Source organism: Triticum aestivum, chromosome 3D (assembly GCF_018294505.1).
Source record: "Triticum aestivum cultivar Chinese Spring chromosome 3D, IWGSC CS RefSeq v2.1, whole genome shotgun sequence".
In the NCBI taxonomy this organism is placed as follows: Eukaryota; Viridiplantae; Streptophyta; class Magnoliopsida; order Poales; family Poaceae; genus Triticum; species Triticum aestivum.
Window position 1 is genome coordinate 277,285,917 of NC_057802.1, and position 18,747 is coordinate 277,304,663.

Sequence of the window (18,747 nt, forward strand, 5' to 3'; positions counted from 1 at the left end):
TGCATCGGTTTGGGGGTAAACAGGCAGAATATGCTGCCAACGCACGGGAGCAAACGGATCGTTGTCCGTTTTTGGTCCGCTTTCGACCCATTCCGGGCCCAAAGTTGGGCCATGTTTGATGCCGAACGGACACGCGCGGACAGGCGGGATGCGCGCCCTAGTCCCCCCTGGCCTACCCGTCGGGGACACAGTCACTTTTCTCTTCCCCTTCTCTTCTCTCCGGCCACCGACCTCCGACCCCGCCATCGCCGCCGCCACCCCCATTCCCGGCCACGTCGCCTTCCATCAAGGCCGTCTGCCCCACAACCACGCCATGTCATTGCCGCCCCACGCCCGCGTTTTAGTAGAGCTTTTGCCGGTGTTCGTGGTTCCTTGTTGCTGGTGGGAGAGAAGCTACGGCCGCCAACCGACCGTCGACCCCAACAACTTTCGGCAGGCGCTGCATTGCCGCAGGGCACCCACCCCACCAACACCGACCTTGCTTCACTTCATCGACTTGCTCTATCCGGCCGCGTCTCCACCACGACCGCAAGGTGTTCGACGCGTTGCTCACAAGGTATCATGGATAGCGGGGATGAGTTGTTCTCTCACAACTTCATTTGTTCATCGGATGATGAAGAGCTTGTAGCGGCTGCATTGGTCGTCCACAACCACATTAATAGGAAGTGGCCTCGGTTCAGGGGATCAATCCCCGGCAATGTTACGCCTTGAACCGCAATAGGGAGAGAGGCCACACCCTTATCTATGCCGACTACTTTGAGAATAACGCACTGTTCAAACCACACAAATTTCGCCGCCGCTTCCGTATGGCGAGACATGTGTTCAATCGTATTCGGGAGGGGGTGGTAGCATATGACCCATACTTTGAGTGCAAAGAGGATGCCCTTGGCAAGCTTGGCTTGTGTTCTTATCAGAAATGCACTGCGGCTATCCGCATGCTTGCATATGAAATTCGTGGTGATCTTGTGGATGAGTATGTTCGTATGAGTGAGTCCACATGTCTCCTCTCAATGTATAGTTTCTGCAAGGCCGTGGTGGCAATGTTCGGCCCTGAGTACCTGAGAGAGCCAACTGCCGCTGATATAGAGAGGTTGTTGGCGATCAATGTCGAGAGGGGCTTTCCGGGTATGCTTGGTAGTATTGATTGTATGCACTGGAAGTGGGAGAACTGTCCATTTACTTGACAGGGACGGTACAAGGGGCATGTGAAAGGTGCTACTGTCATACTTGAAGCAGTGGCTTCACAAGATCTCTGTATATGACATTCTTTCTTCGGCATGGTTGGTTCTCACAATGATATCAGTGTTCTTCAACGTTCTCCGGTGATTGGATTGTAAAGACTATTTGATATTGTTTTTATTTGATTGGGTTGTAAGACTATTTCAGATGTGAAACTATTTGCTATGTTTGATTTGAACTATTTAAAACCATGCTTCATGTATGTTGGTTGATCTCGAAGGGACAAGATGCGGTCAAATGCGGTCGCGCGTTGGACACACGGCCGTCGCATTCACAAATTCGGACGGATACGGCCCCATTGCCACCCCAAACGGACGATGGGTTGGAGTTGGGGCTGTGGGTTGGAGTTGGCCTTAGGTCCGGATGTAAATGCACTGAGGACGCAACAGTGACAAGAGGCGAGTAGCACACGATGGGCGCAGTGCTAACAAAGTGGTGGTCCTGACTGTAGGAAGGGCAGGTCCAACGGATTTGTTGTCCAAGTCTGAATTTAGGCTTGCATCTGACGGACTGATAACTCGCGGGCGCTTGAATGAGCTTTAGCCGGATTTGCAGGCCTAACGTTAGTGGTAGGACACCTACCAACCATTCCTTTGGTTCGTCGTCTACTGGACCAGCTAACCATGAGTGGGCGGCGGCAGTTTAGCGCAATCGCAATGTTTAATGCACAGGTTAAACCTATCCGTAAGAGAGCGAAATCTACTCGTAACAGGTCCACATTCTGATGCACACGCCAGAGAAAGCCTTGTCAGATAATTAAGTTAAAGATACGGGAAGCTGCCTCCAATCCAACTCTTATTTTTATTGTTGTCACGGATCAGCGATCCACATGCATTTCTGTATCCCTTGTGTTCAAAAGATGGGGCAGTTCAAGTCTATATCACAGAAGTCGTTTCTCTAGAATTCCAGCATTCGGCCCCTCAGGATGGCCTCCGCCTTTCTGACTTCCTTCACTGGTCCAATGATGAACACCTACATTAAAGCAGGCATGAACAAGAGGATTAGTAAAGTTACGAAAATCAAGGATATCATGTTTTGACTTTAGCCTTATTGACAAGGAGAATCAAAGACTATTTTATGTTTCTGCGGGTACTTAAACCACTTTCTCACTAGGTGTTGGCGTTGGATTGCATATCCATACAACAGAAAATGACTTGCATATACTCCCTCTGTTCCGAAATGTATGTCGCTGGGGAATATGTTCCGACCAGGTGAAAATGGGCAAATGGACCTTTATGCCCCCAGTTCAAACTTTGAATCTGTCCGTCATCTTCCTCAGCGTCTTCCACCTCCGCCTCCGCCCCGGCACTCCACCTCCGCCTCCGCGGCTCTGCCACCCGCCCTCCACCTCCGCCCCGGCACTCCACCTCCGCCTCCGCGGCTCCGCCACCTGCCCTCCACCCCCGCGCTCCTCTCCCACGCCAGGGGCTCCTCCCGGCCCCCGCGCGCCCAGGTGGTGCTCTGCTGCCGCCCGCTGGTGGAGACGAGGTGCTGATCTACTGCCGGCCGCTGGTGGAGGCGAGCTGGTGCTCTGCTGCCGCCCGCTAGTGGAGGCGAGCTGCTGCCTACGCGCGCCCAAGGGCTGTTCCTCCCCATGCACAGGTGCTGCTGCCGCTGAAGTCCTCGCCGCTGGGCAGGAGCTGCTTTAGCTGGAGTTCTCAATTTTGCTCTCCTAGGTTCATCTCCTCGCCCATTACTCCCTCTGCATCATCCGAGTAAACAATTTGATGATCATAAACTTGATGTAATCATCTGTCTTAAATAATTTGAATAATTGCATGTAGTACAATCTTGGAGTAATACTGAAATTTAACACTGAAACTGAACAGTGATATTGAACACTGAAAGATGAACACTGAGTAGAACATGTACTGTCAATACAAGTTTGGACTTGTACTGTCAATACAAAAAATGAGCATGTACTGTCAATTTAACACAGGTTTGGACTTCTTAGTTTCATCAGTACTCCAAATCAGTAGGAGTATGAATTAATGGGCAAAAATAATTGCTACTCTCATTTCAGGTAAAATTGAGTAGGAATAGGAGTATGAATATCAGGAGCATGAATACCAAGAAGGGTAGTGGTAAAACATAGAGCATGGCCTCCGAAAATTTTACCTCAGCCTTACTTTGAACTCACTATCATTTCTGTACTCCATTATTCCCATAAGAGGGTCTCTTTCACCTGTAACTTGACATGATCAAGTAAACTGTGCACATGGCTATTTTTATTTGAATCTTCAGAATGTCCAAACTTTTAAACACTATGGTATGACTGAACAATCTAAAGTGTTTGACATAATTTGATGTAAATAAAATACTCCGGTCATTATTAGTATGCAAATTTGCAGTTAGTGCTTCGAAAAAAACACTATGGGAAATGACTTGAATGGAGAAATGTTGAGATACCAACCTGCTAGCTGAAAGTGCGGCATGCCGGCATGAGAGTGACTGATGCCCTCACACATCTTTTTTCAATAGCCCTTCTTTAAAACAATCTGATGGAAAAAAATTCAAGGTCACAAGTCATATTACTGTAGGGCTCATATTACTGTAGAAGAGGGAAGAGAGAGAAGAGAGCAAGAATATGGAGGTCACAAGAGGAGTATACTACAGTAGCTCTCCTCTTGTTGCAAGTCCTACACTAAACTACTAAAACTACTGCTTGCAAGTCCTAACATAACAGCAGCAATCATCATCAGTACTCCAAGTATCCAAGATCGAATAATTAACAGAAAAACAAGATAACCTAACAGAGCAAGATGGAGTAATCCAAGAAAATTAATTGAAAATTGCTGAGTAGTGTTGTGTGCAAGTGCAAGTACTCCAAATTTGTTTGAGTAGCAAATCTTGGAGTACCGGAGGACTCCAAGTTAAATGTACTCAAAGCAAAATTAACTTGGTGATGCATGCTAAACTTGAGAACCATCATCAGTTGGTACACACATCATTCAGATTACACATGATAATTAATTAGGTGCGATAACTAAATAACCCCAGCAGCTACGTTAGTTAGGTGTAGTAAAAACTCCTACTGCTACTGCATCTTTACCAACCAAATTCAGTGACAGAGCTACTCCATTTTACTCAAAATTCAGTATGCAAAATTAACAGTAATCCATACAGCTGCTTCATACTCCAAATTCAGTATACAAATTCAGTATTCATGTACTACTCCAAGTCCTACACTAAACTACTCAAAGATCATTTTCATTTCCATCTGATCATTTAACGTTAAACAAGCAGTGCAAGCAAGAGAATAGTGCAAACAAAGTATGCAATAATGTTGTACTGCTCCAATTGATCATTTTCATTTCCAAAATGTACTGGTGTGCATCTTGAAAGTTCAACCTCTTACCTTGAAAGTTCTTTTTAGTTGCCTGGAGAACATGGATCTCCCAGACCTCAACTACACCCCACCTGCAGAAGATGAAGATGAAATGGACGAAGATGTAAGAGATGAGATGGACGAAGATGTAGGAGATGCAATTGTTCAAGGTAAATGACTCAAATGATCATGAGTAGAGAGTAAACGACTCAAATGACTTGTGTAAATGCATTGTTGTACTCCATTTGATCATATATAATATATTTTCTTTGTGCAGGTGTTGAGCAAGCAGTTCAGAAAAGGGATATCCTAGATGACAAGAAAAGATATGCTGCTTATGTTGCAATGCATACATTGTGCATGAGTAGAGGGGGAAAGTTTAAGAGAGATGACAAGAAAAATATTGCTGATTTCTTTGGAGTGGGTGTCTGGAATATACAAAGGATTTGGAAGAAAGCGATGGAGCAAATTGCTGAAGGTCTAGACGTAGATGTTTCAGGTCAGAGGAAAGGAAATTGTGGAAGAAAGCCGAAAGACATCAATCTAGAGCAAATCCCTACCATCCCACTAAACAGGAGGTCTACTATCAGGTCACTTGCCTGGCAACTCGGGTGCAGCCCTACGACACTCCACCGGAAGTTCATGCTCAAGTTGATAAAGAGGCATACAAATTGTTTGAAGCCAGCTCTAAATGAAAAGAACAAGAAGGATAGAATGAAATTTTGCTTGTCAATGCTCGATGAGACAACAACACAAACTGAAAGGCCAAAATTCAAGACCATGCACAACATTATTCATATCGATGAGAAATGGTTCTATATGACCAAGAGAAAAAGGAACTATTATCTGTTGTATGGGGAGGAAGAGCCTACAAGAACTCTGCAAAACGGCAGTTGTATTGGAAAGGTTATGTTCTTGACAGCGATTGCTAGGCCGAGGTGGGATAATGAAGGAAATGTGACCTTCTCTGGAAAACTTGGAATTTGGCCGTTTGTGAAAGAAGTTCCGGCTCAAAGGAGAAGCGACAACAGGCCCAGAGGAACATTGGAGACAAAGTCAATAAAAGTCAACAGGCAAGTAATGAGAGAGTTCATGATAGAGAACCTGCTGCCAGCAATACAAGCATCTTGGCCTGAGAATGATGCTGGGCAAACCATCTATATACAGCAAGACAACGCTAAGCCTCATATCTTGCCTAATGACCCAGAATTTTTAGCAGCCGTGGAAAGAACTGGACTCGATATCAGACTAATCCAACAACCTGCCAATAGCCCTGATCTGAATGGCCTTGACCTTGGGTTCTTCAGCTCGTTGCAATCTCTAACAGATTGTTTAAGCCCTAGAACGCTTCAGGATCTTATCAAGGGTGTGCTAGATGAATTTGAAAACTATGATGTTTACAAGCTGAACAGAGTTTTCCTATCTCTACAAGCTTGCATGATTGAAATCTTGAACCATGCAGGGGGCAATGGGTATAAAATACCCCATGCAAACAAGGAAAGGCTAGAGAACTTTGGGATGCTACCTCCAAGACTTACATGCCCTCAAGAGGTATATGCAAATGCCCTGCACAATCTTGGGATAATGGAGAGAGTTGCTTGTTGAGTTGCTTGTCGAGATGCTAGTTCAGATGCTTGAGGAGATGCTTGTTGAGTTGCTTGTCGAGATGCTTGTTGAGATGCTCGTCGAGATGCTTGTTGAGATGCTTGAGGAGTTGCTTGTCGAGATGCTTGTCGAGTTGCTTGTTGAGATGCTTGAGGAGTTGCTTGTCGAGATACTTGTTGAGATGCTTGAGGAGATGCTTGTCGAGATGCTTGAGGAGTTGCTCGTCGAGATGCTTGTTGAGATGCTTGAGGAGTTGCTTGTCGAGATGCTAGTTTAGATGCTTGAGGAGTTGCTTGTCGAGATGCTTGAGGAGATGCTTGAGAAGTTTCTTGTTGAGATGCTTGAGGAGATGCTTGTTGAGATGCTTGAGGAGTTGCTTGTCGAGATGCTTGTTGAGATGCTTGAGGAGTTGCTTGTCGAGATGCTAGTTTAGATGCTTGAGGAGTTGCTTGTCGAGATGCTTGAGGAGATGCTTGAGAAGTTTCTTGTTGAGATGCTTGAGGAGATGCTTGTTGAGATGCTTGAGGAGTTGCTTGTCGAGATGCTAGTTCAGATGCTTGAGGAGATGCTTGTTGAGTTGCTTGTCGAGATGCTTGTTGAGATGCTGGAGGAGTTGCTTGTTAAGATGCTTGTGATTATTTGTGTGGAGTATGTGTGTAACTCCTTGTTTGTGTGCAGTATATGTAAACCCCTTGTGAAATTACTCCATATGTTTGCAAAAGGCTTCTATGGACTGGATTTTACTCCATATATATGATCATTTTTGTTTGAAAAGTTTAATTTAATTTTGTGAGGAGTGCATCATTTGTGTGATCATTTTTGTTTAATTAAGAGAGAAGAAGAGAGGGCACTGGAAGAGAGAGAAAGTAAGAAGAGAGGGCAACACACACACACACACACACAGAGAGAGAGAGAGAGAGAGAACTGGAAGATAATCAAGCACTCCAAGAAGAAAGAAAGAAGAGAAAAGAAGAGAGAAATAGGAGTACTCCATTAGTGAAAGTTTCATTTGGTTTCATTTGATTTAGGTCTCATATTGTTGCACTATTGTAAGAGGGCAAAAGAGAAAGAGAAGACAAATGAAAGAGACGAGAGGAGAGGAGAAGAGTAGTTCAGTTTAGTTTTAATTAAATGAAAAGGTTTAATTAACCAAGAACTACTCCTACTCCTACTCATACTCCAAGAACTACTCCTACTCCTACTCCAAGAGCTACTCCTACTCCTAATTTTAAATAAAACTAAACAGCAAGTCCATAGAATAGATTTTACTGAAACTACTCCTGAGTTTGAGTAGCTTGTATGGCATGTCATGATTTTACAGAAACTACTCATATCATGATTTTACTGTCATTAATATGCAAGCAACAATTAAGTTCACAATATTATGCAAGTTAACAAGCTTCAGTAGCCCAAGTTTCAGTAGACAAATTAACACAAGCTACATACGACAACTTTCAAAAGAAGCTACAGCTGCTTCATGAGAATAAGCAAAGTTTCAGTACATTTGATCCATCTGGCCAAATCGAGAAGAAAACAAATCAGGGAAGTTTAACTAATAACTGCAGTTTACCCAGCCCCATGGTGAGAGGAAAACAAGCTGCAGTTACCACACACCCAAATTCAACCAATCTACTCCGGCCGGCCGGTTATCAAGTTCAAAGGTCTTGTTCAAAGAGAAGAAGAAGAAGAATATGTTCCATCAAAGAGGAGACGGGGTCAACCTTGATGCAAAAAGATTTTAAGTTAGTTAAAGGAAAAGGTTTCATTTTATTTTACTCCTACACTTTACTGAAAAAGAAGAGAGTAAGAGAGGACAAATGGTTCAGATAATTTTACGTTAATTGAAAGAAATGGTTTTAGTTTATCTTAATTTTACTGGAAGTTTTAAGTTAATTAAAAGAAAAGGTTTCAGATTATCTTAATTAATGGCTGCAGTTCTTTCAGTTAGTAGGGTCTGCTGCAGTTCTTTCGGTTAGCAGGGTCATTGATGGCTGCAACCACCCAATATACAGGTGAAAACGTTGTTGTGAGGATATGAGTGAAAGGATAAACAAGTTGTTGCAAGAGAGATAATTCTAAGAAGTCAGAAAACTACTCCTTCTAGATCAAACAAGTTGTTACAGGAGTACTCCAACTGTAGATCAAACAAGCAGTAGCAGCAGCTACTGCACCAAAATTAACACAAGATACTGACAGCAGCAGCCCAAGATTAACACAAACTACTGACAGTACCTCTATTAATCTCCTTCCCAACTGTAGATCAAACAAGCTACTCCAAAATTTGTGTTGGTCACTGCATTTCTCATCAGTGCAAATCTGCACACTACTGCATACTCATATCCTCACAACAATTCGTAACAGAGGGCCTAAAACACAGATGTTACTAAAAACTGAAAAGCCTACTGCATCAAAGCTACTCCAAATCAGTGCAAATCCACACTGGAGTAATAAAGTTTACTGCAAATCTGCACACTGGAGTAATTCAGATTTACTGCAACTTCTCTAAATCGCTACAAATCAGTGACTTGTGAGCATGAAGATTATTCCTCGCCCAGCTCAACTTGAAGAATCAAGATTATTCCTCCCCCAGCTAAAAAAAATGCAAGACTATTGCAATTTCCGACGACTCAGCTCACCCTTGTCTACGGGTCAACGATCCTATTCCGCAAAGAACTTGCAGACATGTCTATGGATCGAGGAAATTTCAGCAGCGCCAGGCCAGGGGAGATGGACAGACAGACAAAGGAGCAAAGCTGTAGTGGAGAAGGGACCTTTTCTTGCATGGTTAGGAGGGGCATCCCAGCGCCGTCGTGGATGGTGCGGCAGCTCCGGATGCTGAAGATGGCGCCCTTGACCTTGAGCACGACGGCGCCGTTGGCATCGGTGATGGCGAAGTCGCCGTCGGAGAGGCTGAGCGCCTTCTTGGTCACCGTCAGCGGCACCACGTAGGGCGCGCAGAACTGGTGCCCCACCACCGGCAGCGGCGCCGGTGGGGCTCCACATCAAGCGCCGTTGTGTCGCCGGAGTACTTGAGATGCGGCTCCAGATCCTCCCGCTCGGGCTCCAGATCCTCCCGTCGTCGTCTTCACGCCCGCGCCGGTGCCGCTTGGGCTCCGCTTCAGCGACTCCTCACGCCTATCCACAAGCAGATCGAGGACCAGCGCATGTGGATCCAGCTCCTCCTCGCCCAGCAGCCGTCGCCGACAAATAAAAATGGCAGCTTTGTGTGGTGGGGAGCGGTGAGCGGCGATGCGGAGCAAGACGCCGGCGAGAGGGAGAGAGAGGGAGCATCAACGGGGAGAGAGCGGCGTCGCGCGCGAGAGAGAGAGGCGCCTGGTGGCCGGCGTCGCGCGCGAGAGAGAGGCAAGCGGGGGCGTCGCACGCGAGGGAGAGAGAGCGGGGGTGAGTGGGGAGAGAGTGGTCGGTGGCGTCGGGCGAGAAAGAGGGAAACGTGTCGGTCGGAGGGGTAGAATGGGAAACTCAGGGAAAATCGTAGCCTACGAAAATTTGTTCGTCGAATCGTTTAACGACATACAATTCGGAACAGAGGGAGTATATAGTATGATAACACGACAGCTAAGTTGTATGCATACACATCAAGCCCTGGCACCCTACTGCAATCACCTCAGCCAGAAGCTAGATATATCTGTTCGTGATCAGCTAAAAATAAGTACGACTAGATTATTGTAGGCAGTGGAGAATATAAATGATGAAACAATAAGGACAAACCAGAACAGCCATATTTTGCACGATAACTATAAATCATTTACAACTAAATTTGTGGAGGACCATGCATGTGTGTGAAGCCCAAATGTCTTCTGATATTACAAACAGCCGAAATGGATTAGCAACATGATGTGCCAAGCTTAATGCTTGACAACAATAATTTCCCAGTAAATAGACCTTGTTGCTAACTCAACAAACCCCATGACTACAAACTGCACTAGTGGCTATCAATCAATCTAATCAAGGCAGGAAGATGCATCGACACAGCAGAGCAGTTTTGGTACTACAAGCCATGTTGCTACAAAACTATAGCTATTGCTGTTAACCAATTCAAACATGGACTGGATAAATTCAGTGGACCACGACTGCACAGTAATAAATATGTCAGCTATGGCAAACCTACCCTATCTGGAGGTCCCTTTGCACCACCGATATGGATTTCAACACTGCAAATAGGAGTGAAAGCAAACCAAGGAAGACCAAATTAAATTTTGCAGCATAAATATCATGCGATATCTGAAGAATCAAGCTTAAGATGATTACTTGCAAGATTCTTTCACAGCCATTATTGATGATCCTTTTCTGCCAATAACACGACCCATTTTTCCAGGAGGCACATCTAAGAGCGAAAGGATATCCACTTCAGGAACACGAGCTTCAGCTTCAATGTCATCTGTCAACAATGTTTAATCAATTTGTTCTATAAGTTGAATATATCAAAACTTCATAAATAAAATGAATTAAGGAATGCAAAGCAAATACATCCATTGTCATTCCATATTAGTAATTATTATATGACGATCTGCACCTACAAGGCTACAATGCTGAAACATAAAGCAAACCCCAATCTTTAGGTTATAAATTTATGATTTATATCTGGAGAACCAAAAGTAAAACTGATTTGGCCATACAGTAACTTTCCTTGATTTGAACGGGAAGGGAGTAAACACACTGACCAGGGACAGTTGGAAGAGGCGGCCAATCTGCCTGCTGGTTGTCATTTATGCAAAAGCACCTACAGTATAGCTCACTTCGTACTGCCAGACGCCATGAAGATACTTTGCTTAACTTCTCCATCATTTTCTCATGTATATTGAGAAGGAAGCGCACATCATCTGTCGCTGCTCGAATCATCATTTCAGACAAGGGCCTATTTTTCCAGAAATTTGGGTCCTAAAAATCCATCAAATTACAATAAATTGTTAATTTCAAGAAAATATAGTGGCACAATGGAAAATCGTGTGCCGGGCCATTATCTAGGAAGTCCACAAGACTTCAGGCCTGGAGAAAATAATATTCCAAATAGGAGTTCTATAATTTTCTTCACAATGCTAACCTGCCTTAGAAGGGTACGGACTTCTTCCTTTTCAGGATATGGCATTCCTACATAAAGAAGTACAACAGTATCACACCACACAATCAATCAAATGCAAAGCACAAAAGAAATTGAGGTTCAATCCTTCATAGATTTAGTAAGCATCGGCATGATGTTTAGAGCAGAAAAACTATTTGGCATGATGTTTTACAGAAGCAACACACTGTTAGCAAGAGTAACGGAACCACAATACATTACTTCCATATTTACTGGATTTGATACAGAGCACCACGAATCTTGTATACCACGCAATGTACGCAAACCCATTATGTGAGCTGGGTTCCAGGTTCCCGGCAATTTGGAGGAAAATGCAGCCTACTGAGAACCCAAACACCTTATGTTACAGTCAAATCAGATGAACACCTTAAGTTAAGGCAAGTCAGATGATCCACGAACCCAAACACCTCAGTTTGAGACAATAAGACAGCCGGGTGTCTGTAAGCATCAAGTGTGGATTATGAAGAGCTCAAGCAAGATGCAAAACCACTACTAAATTGAAACAAGGGTATAAAAATCAATTTTACACCCAATTTAGAGCACCTCTGTAAGGACCGGAGTCCGGAAGGAGGGAATCGATCGCTACAGAGAGGGGACCGGGGGATGAGAGGTAGCAGGAGTAGGTGAGGAGAGACGAAAGGGGAGTAGTAGTTCAGATACTTCTTCATTCATGCCTATCTCACCAGTACACAGGGGATTAAGTACCCAACACACACGCACGCTGCTGGCCACAGATGGCCCAGTCAGCCATGGGCTCAGCCCAACCCATACTACTCGTCTCTCCCTAATCAGTCCACTGATGCAGTAGCATCAGGTGTGACAACCTCAAGCACTAGTCCTACTAATAACATACATTCTTAACCACGGTACTCAAGGCAGATAATCATGGGATCACAAGCACAATCTATTCGAGTTATTCCAGGTTCTCAACATGTGTATAAACCATTTTGTACAACACAGAAGTGGCCAACTGAAGAAGACATGCATTAGACAAATTGTGTGAAAGCATTAGTTTTAATCACAGACAAATGAACATATGCAACTTCATCATATTGTTAGACTGCGACATACGATGAGACATGATGTCCACCCAGCAATAAAGATTATAGACTACCTAACAACCATAACATGTTGAGCTTACAGTAAAATGAACACAAAAAAGAACTTGGATTGCATAACATATACGTCAAGGTTAAAGCACTAGCTGCAGCGCAAGTAAGGTCTGTTCAATTGTATTAAAAAGCGACCCCATCTTTCTTAAGGACAAGATATACGATATGAATTGGACTCCACCAAGATAAATATAGCGTGGCAATACATTAGAATATATGCTAAATGTTTGATGTTAACATGTGCAGATTAAATTAAAGCACTTGGAAGACAGCACAAGCGAATTACCAATAAGGGACTAGCCGAACCTATATAAGTTATGCCCAATTAGAAGAAAAAGAACAATAAAATATGAACAAGTATCATATATTATGAGAAAACAAAGCAAGGCTAAAACCATGTACACATAGGTTCTCTCCCAATCATGTAAAACTCAACAATTCAATCCAGTGAAGTGTAGAAAGTACCACAATAACGAGGATCGGCAAGAAGGCTCACGAAGGATATGTAAACATCATATGCTCTCTTTTTACCTTCCTGCTCCTCAATCAGGGAATAGGCTATCTGCAAATGAAAGTGATGATCGGAAGCTCCCTTTACAAATAAAATCATCTTACATGTAGCTGCTATAATAATTAACATATAGTATATCTCTGGGAAGGTAGAGGATCATGCAATGCTTTCAACCCTGTACAGGGTTACTGGTCCAAAGCTCATGATAATTGTTAAATTTGAAAGAAATTAACTTAGAAAGCAGCAGACACATATTCATTCATATATTACAAGGAAATTATTAGTGTTTTGCTTACAAAGTTATGCCACTATATCATAGTACATATGTACGGTGATTACCTGTGTATCCATCACATTATGTAATTTAATGCCAAACTGGAAATACAATGCCTGCAGCAGAATAAATTGTAAGTTTACCACTGGTCAGATACACATTTTTTGCAACGCTTATTTTAATACACCAAAAGAATATCACATCTCACAGTTAGGCACCTCACTGTCCCTTTTACAGTCATGAATAACTTTGGTGACATGATTGGACTCAAGTGCTGGTTTGCAAGCTTCAACTAGTTCTTTTCCACCCTCAATAGCATCAACCAAGTAAACAGCATCAGGAAATGCAATCTGAAAAAGCAAACGAACCAACAAAAAACAGTCATGCCTTAACATCATTACAACAATGGTGACCGATCAGACCAATCTTTTTTATCTATATCAGCAGAAATACATGCATGTGCAACCAGTTCCAATAAAATAAGAGGGGTTAGGTACACTAAGTCTAGGTTCATCAAAAGGACTTGAGTGGGTAGATCATGGCACTATAAGGTAATGAAGCAGCATTTCAAGTAAGACCATTGTAATGTGGGGTCAGGTGAGGGCATAATAATTGTCCGATGTAGGAGAAGGTTGTCTCATGACAGTTTATGATAGCCACAATTCATCCATGATGAAACAAAAGATTGCAGGAGTATAAAAATATTCCATGCCACGTGAGATTCAGTTCAGCTCACCTGCATGATACAGAGAGCACCATGGCGGCAAAGGTCAACACCTTCACAGTCAAATCCAATCACCAATTTCTTGGCAGCAGAGGGCTCAAGAAACTCAACTGGGAGTTGACTAGGTTTAGTAACAACATGAAAGGGCAGGGATGGCAATTCCGCGTTATTCCCTGCAAAAGAACACATCGAATTACAAGTACAAACAAAATAGTTCCAGTTCGTAGGTGCTTGCACACAAGCAAACACAATAAGTTCTGAATTTCTAACCAAGGTAACATAGTGTTGGTTTAGCTAGATGCAGCCTAGTTTCCTCACCAATCAGGAAAAATAACATTTTAAAACCACTGTGGTCAGCACAATCGCCTTAGTTCAGTATCTCATATACAGGAATATTGTTGGAATAAAAGCAAGGTCTAGCCTGATAGATCAATACAGCAATTGAACTCTAAAGGACGACTAGCACACGAACCAAAACAGAATCAAACAGAAAAGAAAAAACCACCGACCATGAATCCTTCCACATGCTACTATTGCCCTACTCTTGATTGAAACCATTGATCAATAGAGGCAAAATCCAGGCCTGCAAATCAACCTACAGGGAACGGAAGTTGCACGAGTAGCAGCTACAAGTCCCAACATTACCTGCCCTAAAACCCTAGCTAGGACTAAATCATGACGCGAAAACACGAACTAAAAGGGCGGAGTAAAGCAGGGATATAGCAAAGCGCAGCGATTAAACGTGAACTCCAAGAAACCCTAAGTTCGGGCGACGCGCACGCTCACGCACCGAGCGGAAGCAGCGCTACGCTCTGAGCGAGCGAGAGATATAGAGACAGGGGGAGAGGGAGAGGGAGAGGGGGAGAGAGACAACCTGCGGGGTCCTCGCCGTCGGCGGAGTTGGGGGGATGGGAGGCCATCCCTCGCCCCTCCCGATCGCTGACCGGGAGAGACAGGACGCGGACGCACCGGCAACGGAAGAGGGAATGAAGAAAGGGGACGGGGAATCGTCTGGCCCGGCGGCGTCAAGACTCTACTAGTAGTACTGGTAACTGCCCGTTGATCCGTCCGACTGTTTCAGTACTGTGCAGGTTGGACTCTTTTTCTGGGCCTGAAGCCCTCAACCAAATCTGGCCGAATGGGCTGGCCCGGCCTGTGTTATACGGGCCAGGCACGGCATGGCCCACCCAGGCATGCTAATTTTTTTTAGGTTAGGCATGCTAATACACATGTTGTGCCGGATCGGCACGCGTCTTGAACACCAAGAAACAGAGCTAATGCAAATAACCAAATATGAACATGACATGCTACTTCTCTTCTCTTGAACACCAAGCATCTGGAGTTTCTACACTCTCCCCCTGAGCATTTTCTCCCTTTTATAAAAATGATTGAGCTTTGATGTGATCTCTCTCTCCCCCTTTGACATCAATTTTCAAGAAGGGTTTTTCTGGATTTTTGTTTCAAATAGGTTTGGTCCTTGAGTCACAAAGCAAAGCAGCAAGTCGAATGTGATGCTGGTAGAGGACAGGAATCATTGAGTGAAGCTGGAGTAAAAAGAATGCAGGAACAAGTGGCAAGTTGTCTTTTCTGCAGTGAAATCGGTAGCACCGAGTTGTGTGCTTCGGTGGCACCGAAAGAATTCGGTTGGACCGAAGAAAACAAACCGGTGTGACCGAGTTCATCACAGTGAAAACACTAGTCACCTCAGCTCACTAGGCAAATAAGATCTCACAAGGATTTGCAAGGAATTAACTAAAAGATTTGCAATGAATCGGATGCAGGGAATGCAGAACAGAAATGAAAAGATCTAGATGAAGGTTTTTTTTTAAAGGGGAAACAAATATGCATGAGACAAATGCAAGAGCACGGAGAAACACAAGAGAACTTCATCTAGAATTGGTCGGTGACAAAGTCACCTATGTTAGAGTATATTGACTTAGGAGTCAAGTGAGGTCACTTGATCATAGGTCATACTCATCGTTTAAGCTCAAAATGGGGTTACCATTTTTCGTTTAAGCATCTTGATGTATTCACATTTTGTTGAGTTGCTTTGACCCATGACTTGGAGTAAAGCTTCTCTAAGATGGAATAACATACCTTGGGTGATGGTGTTGATCTTGATCATGTAGTTGAACTTGTGTAGATTGTTCAAGGTTGATGTAGCTTATCAAGAATTGGGCGCACCACTTGGAATTTGAGTTCATCCACCTACATGGGTTAGTCTTGCAAGGAGAGCATTTGTGTATCCAAAAATGACAATCATAAAAATTTAATATAGAATTATCCGTAGGGGTATTCAGGTGACAAAAAACAGCAAGGCAGTAAGCTCAAAGGATTCTCGGAACAACAGAGAGAATTTCGGGGTATCTTGTAATAACAAGATCAACTGGGAAACATTGTATGAATGGCGAGTATACGTGGTTATCCATAGGAGTTTATCGATGAAAGGGAATTGCAAAAGTGATGAACACAAGTTCTCGGGTTATCAGCGGAGAGTATCTTCAGGGTCTTCACGTGCGGCAGACGATCATCAGAAATAAGGGGCTCTCCGGGTGAAAGTGATAACAAGATCCTAATGTTAGATTTAGCAAAATTCACTTAACCCGAATAGAAGAGAGATCAGAGTCCCAGAGTATAGGTCGAGAAATAAAAGATCCTAATACCACCCAATGGCGACGTGGGCCCGTAAGCCACACAACCATGTTAGTAAAAGTTTGGCAATTGACTAGACTCAACTTCGGCCAAGGAGTGTGGAAGGGGGATTCCTACAGGCAGTTGGCTCTGATACCAACTTGTGACGCCCCTGATTTGACCGTACACTAATCATGCACGCAAACGTGTACGATCAAGATCAGGGACTCACGGGAAGATATCACAACACAACTCTAAAACATAAATAAGTCATACAAGCATCATAATACAAGCCAGGGGCCTCGAGGGCTCGAATACAAGTGCTCGATCATAGATGAGTCAGCAGAAGCAACAATATCTGAGTACAGACATAAGTTAAACAAGTTTGCCTTAAGAAGGCTAGCACAAAAGTAGCAACGATCGAAAAGGCAAGGCCTCCTGCCTGGGACCTCCTAACTACTCCTCGAAGCCGAACTCCATGTAGAATCATCCTCTGGATCTCTAGCTCCTGGACTCCAGCATCTGGTTGCGACAACCAGGTATAGAAAGGGGAAAAGACGGAGAAAAGCAACCGTGAGTACTCATCCAAAGTACTCGCAAGCAAGGAGCTACACTACATATGCATGGGTATATGTGTAAAGGGCCATATCGGTGGACTGAACTGCAGAATGCCAGAATAAGCGGGGATAGCTAATCCCGTCGGAGACTACGCTTCTGGCCACCTCCATCTTGCAGCATGTAGAAGAGAGTAGATGGTAAGTTCACCAAGTAGCATCGCATAGCATAATCCTACCCGGCGATCCCCTCCTCGTTGCCCTGTTAGAGAGCGATCACCGGGTTGTATCTGGCACTTGGAAGGGTGTGTTTTATTAAGTATCCAGTTCTAGTTGTCATAAGGTCAAGGTACAACTCCGGGTCGTCCTTTTACCGAGGGACACGGCTATTCGAATAGATAAACTTCCCTGCAGGGGTGCACCACATAACCCAACACGCTCGATCCCATTTGGCCGGACACACTTTTCCGGGTCATGCCCGGCCTCGTAAGATCAACACGTCGCAGCCCCACCTAGGCACAACAGAGAGGTCAGCACGCCGGTCTAAATCCTATGGCGCAGGGGTCTGGGCCCATCGCCCATTGCACACCTGCACGTTGCGAGGGCGGCCGGAAGCAGACCTAGCCTAGCAGGCGTTCCAGTCCAATCCGGCGCGCGCCGCTCCGTCGCTGACGTCATGAAGGCTTCGGCTGATACCACGACGTCGAGTGCCCATAACTGTTCCCGCGTAGCTGGTTAGTGCGTATAGACCAAATGGCCAGACTCAGATCAAATACCAAGAACTCGTTAAGCGTGTTATTTTAAGTATCCGCGGACGCCGACCAGGGCCAGGCCCACCTCTCTCCTAGGTGGACTCAACCTGCCGTGTCGCTCCGCCACAAAGTAGCAGTCGGGGGCCGTCAGGAACCCAGGCCCACCTCTACCGGGATGGAGCCACCTGTCCTTTCTGCCCCCTCATCAGAACCACTTGCGGGTACTCAACGAGCCGACCCGACTTTAGTCACCACATGTGTCATGTATATAAAGTATATAGTATATACTCGTGATCACCTCCCGAAGTGATCACGGCCCAGTAGTATAGCATGGCAGATGGACAAGAGTGTAGGGCCACTGATGGAACACTAGCATCCTATACTAAGCAGTAGGATAGCAGGTAAGGGTAACAACTGTAGCAACAATGACAGGCTATGCATCAGTATAGGATTAACCGAAAGCAGTAAGATGCTACACTACTCTAATGCAAGCAGTATAGAGAAGGAATTGGCGATATCTGGTGATCAAGGGGGGGGCTTGCCTGGTTGCTCTGGCAAGAATGGGTCATCGGTGACGTAGTCGTACTCAGTCGCATCAACGCCGGTCTCGGGGTCTACCGGAGAGGAAGAGGGGGGAAGAAACAGTAAATACGGATCAAACAAGCATCACAAAATATAATGAGGCAATACGTCGTGCTAGGGGTGACCTAACGCGGTAGTAAATGATACTGGTGAAAGGGGGAAACATCCGGGAAAGTATTCACGGTGTTTCGCGTTTTCGGACAGTCGAACCGGAGGGGGATTGTTGCATGTTCGCTATGCTAGGGACGTGTGGCGGGCGAACAAACTGCGTATTCGGATTCGTCTCGTCGTTCTAAGCAACTTTCATGTATAAATTCTTTTAATCCGGGTTACGGTT

At 44.6% G+C, this 18,747-nt stretch overlaps 2 protein-coding genes across 7 annotated transcripts; one reads left to right on the forward strand and one right to left on the reverse strand.

Moving 5' to 3' along the window:
• Positions 1–2,017: 2,017 nt before the first annotated feature.
• On the reverse strand, positions 2,018–14,955 carry LOC123078409 (piRNA biogenesis protein EXD1). 6 transcript variants are annotated; one of them, XR_006437440.1, is made up of 13 exons: positions 14,766–14,955; positions 13,904–14,064; positions 13,386–13,517; positions 13,233–13,283; positions 12,848–12,944; positions 11,235–11,281; positions 10,855–11,071; positions 10,442–10,571; positions 10,302–10,344; positions 4,598–4,659; positions 3,653–3,737; positions 3,358–3,424; positions 2,270–2,941 (listed from the first exon to the last, which is right to left on the reverse strand). XR_006437440.1 is itself a non-coding variant. In XM_044500910.1 (11 exons), exons 1-10 carry the CDS (start codon positions 14,809–14,811, stop codon positions 4,645–4,647), a joined length of 939 nt encoding a protein of 312 aa, XP_044356845.1. In that variant the 5' UTR covers positions 14,812–14,955; the 3' UTR covers positions 2,270–3,737; positions 4,598–4,644. The 6 variants fall into 6 exon arrangements, 2 of the variants coding, with proteins under 2 accessions (XP_044356844.1, XP_044356845.1); XR_006437437.1 differs by lacking the exon at positions 3,358–3,424; XR_006437439.1 differs by having other exon boundaries at positions 2,270–3,424.
• Positions 4,606–6,215, forward strand: LOC123078408 (uncharacterized). The gene is made up of 2 exons (XM_044500908.1): positions 4,606–4,737; positions 4,845–6,215. Exons 1-2 carry the CDS (start codon positions 4,629–4,631, stop codon positions 6,170–6,172), a joined length of 1,437 nt encoding a protein of 478 aa, XP_044356843.1. The 5' UTR covers positions 4,606–4,628; the 3' UTR covers positions 6,173–6,215.
• Positions 14,956–18,747: the final 3,792 nt, after the last annotated feature.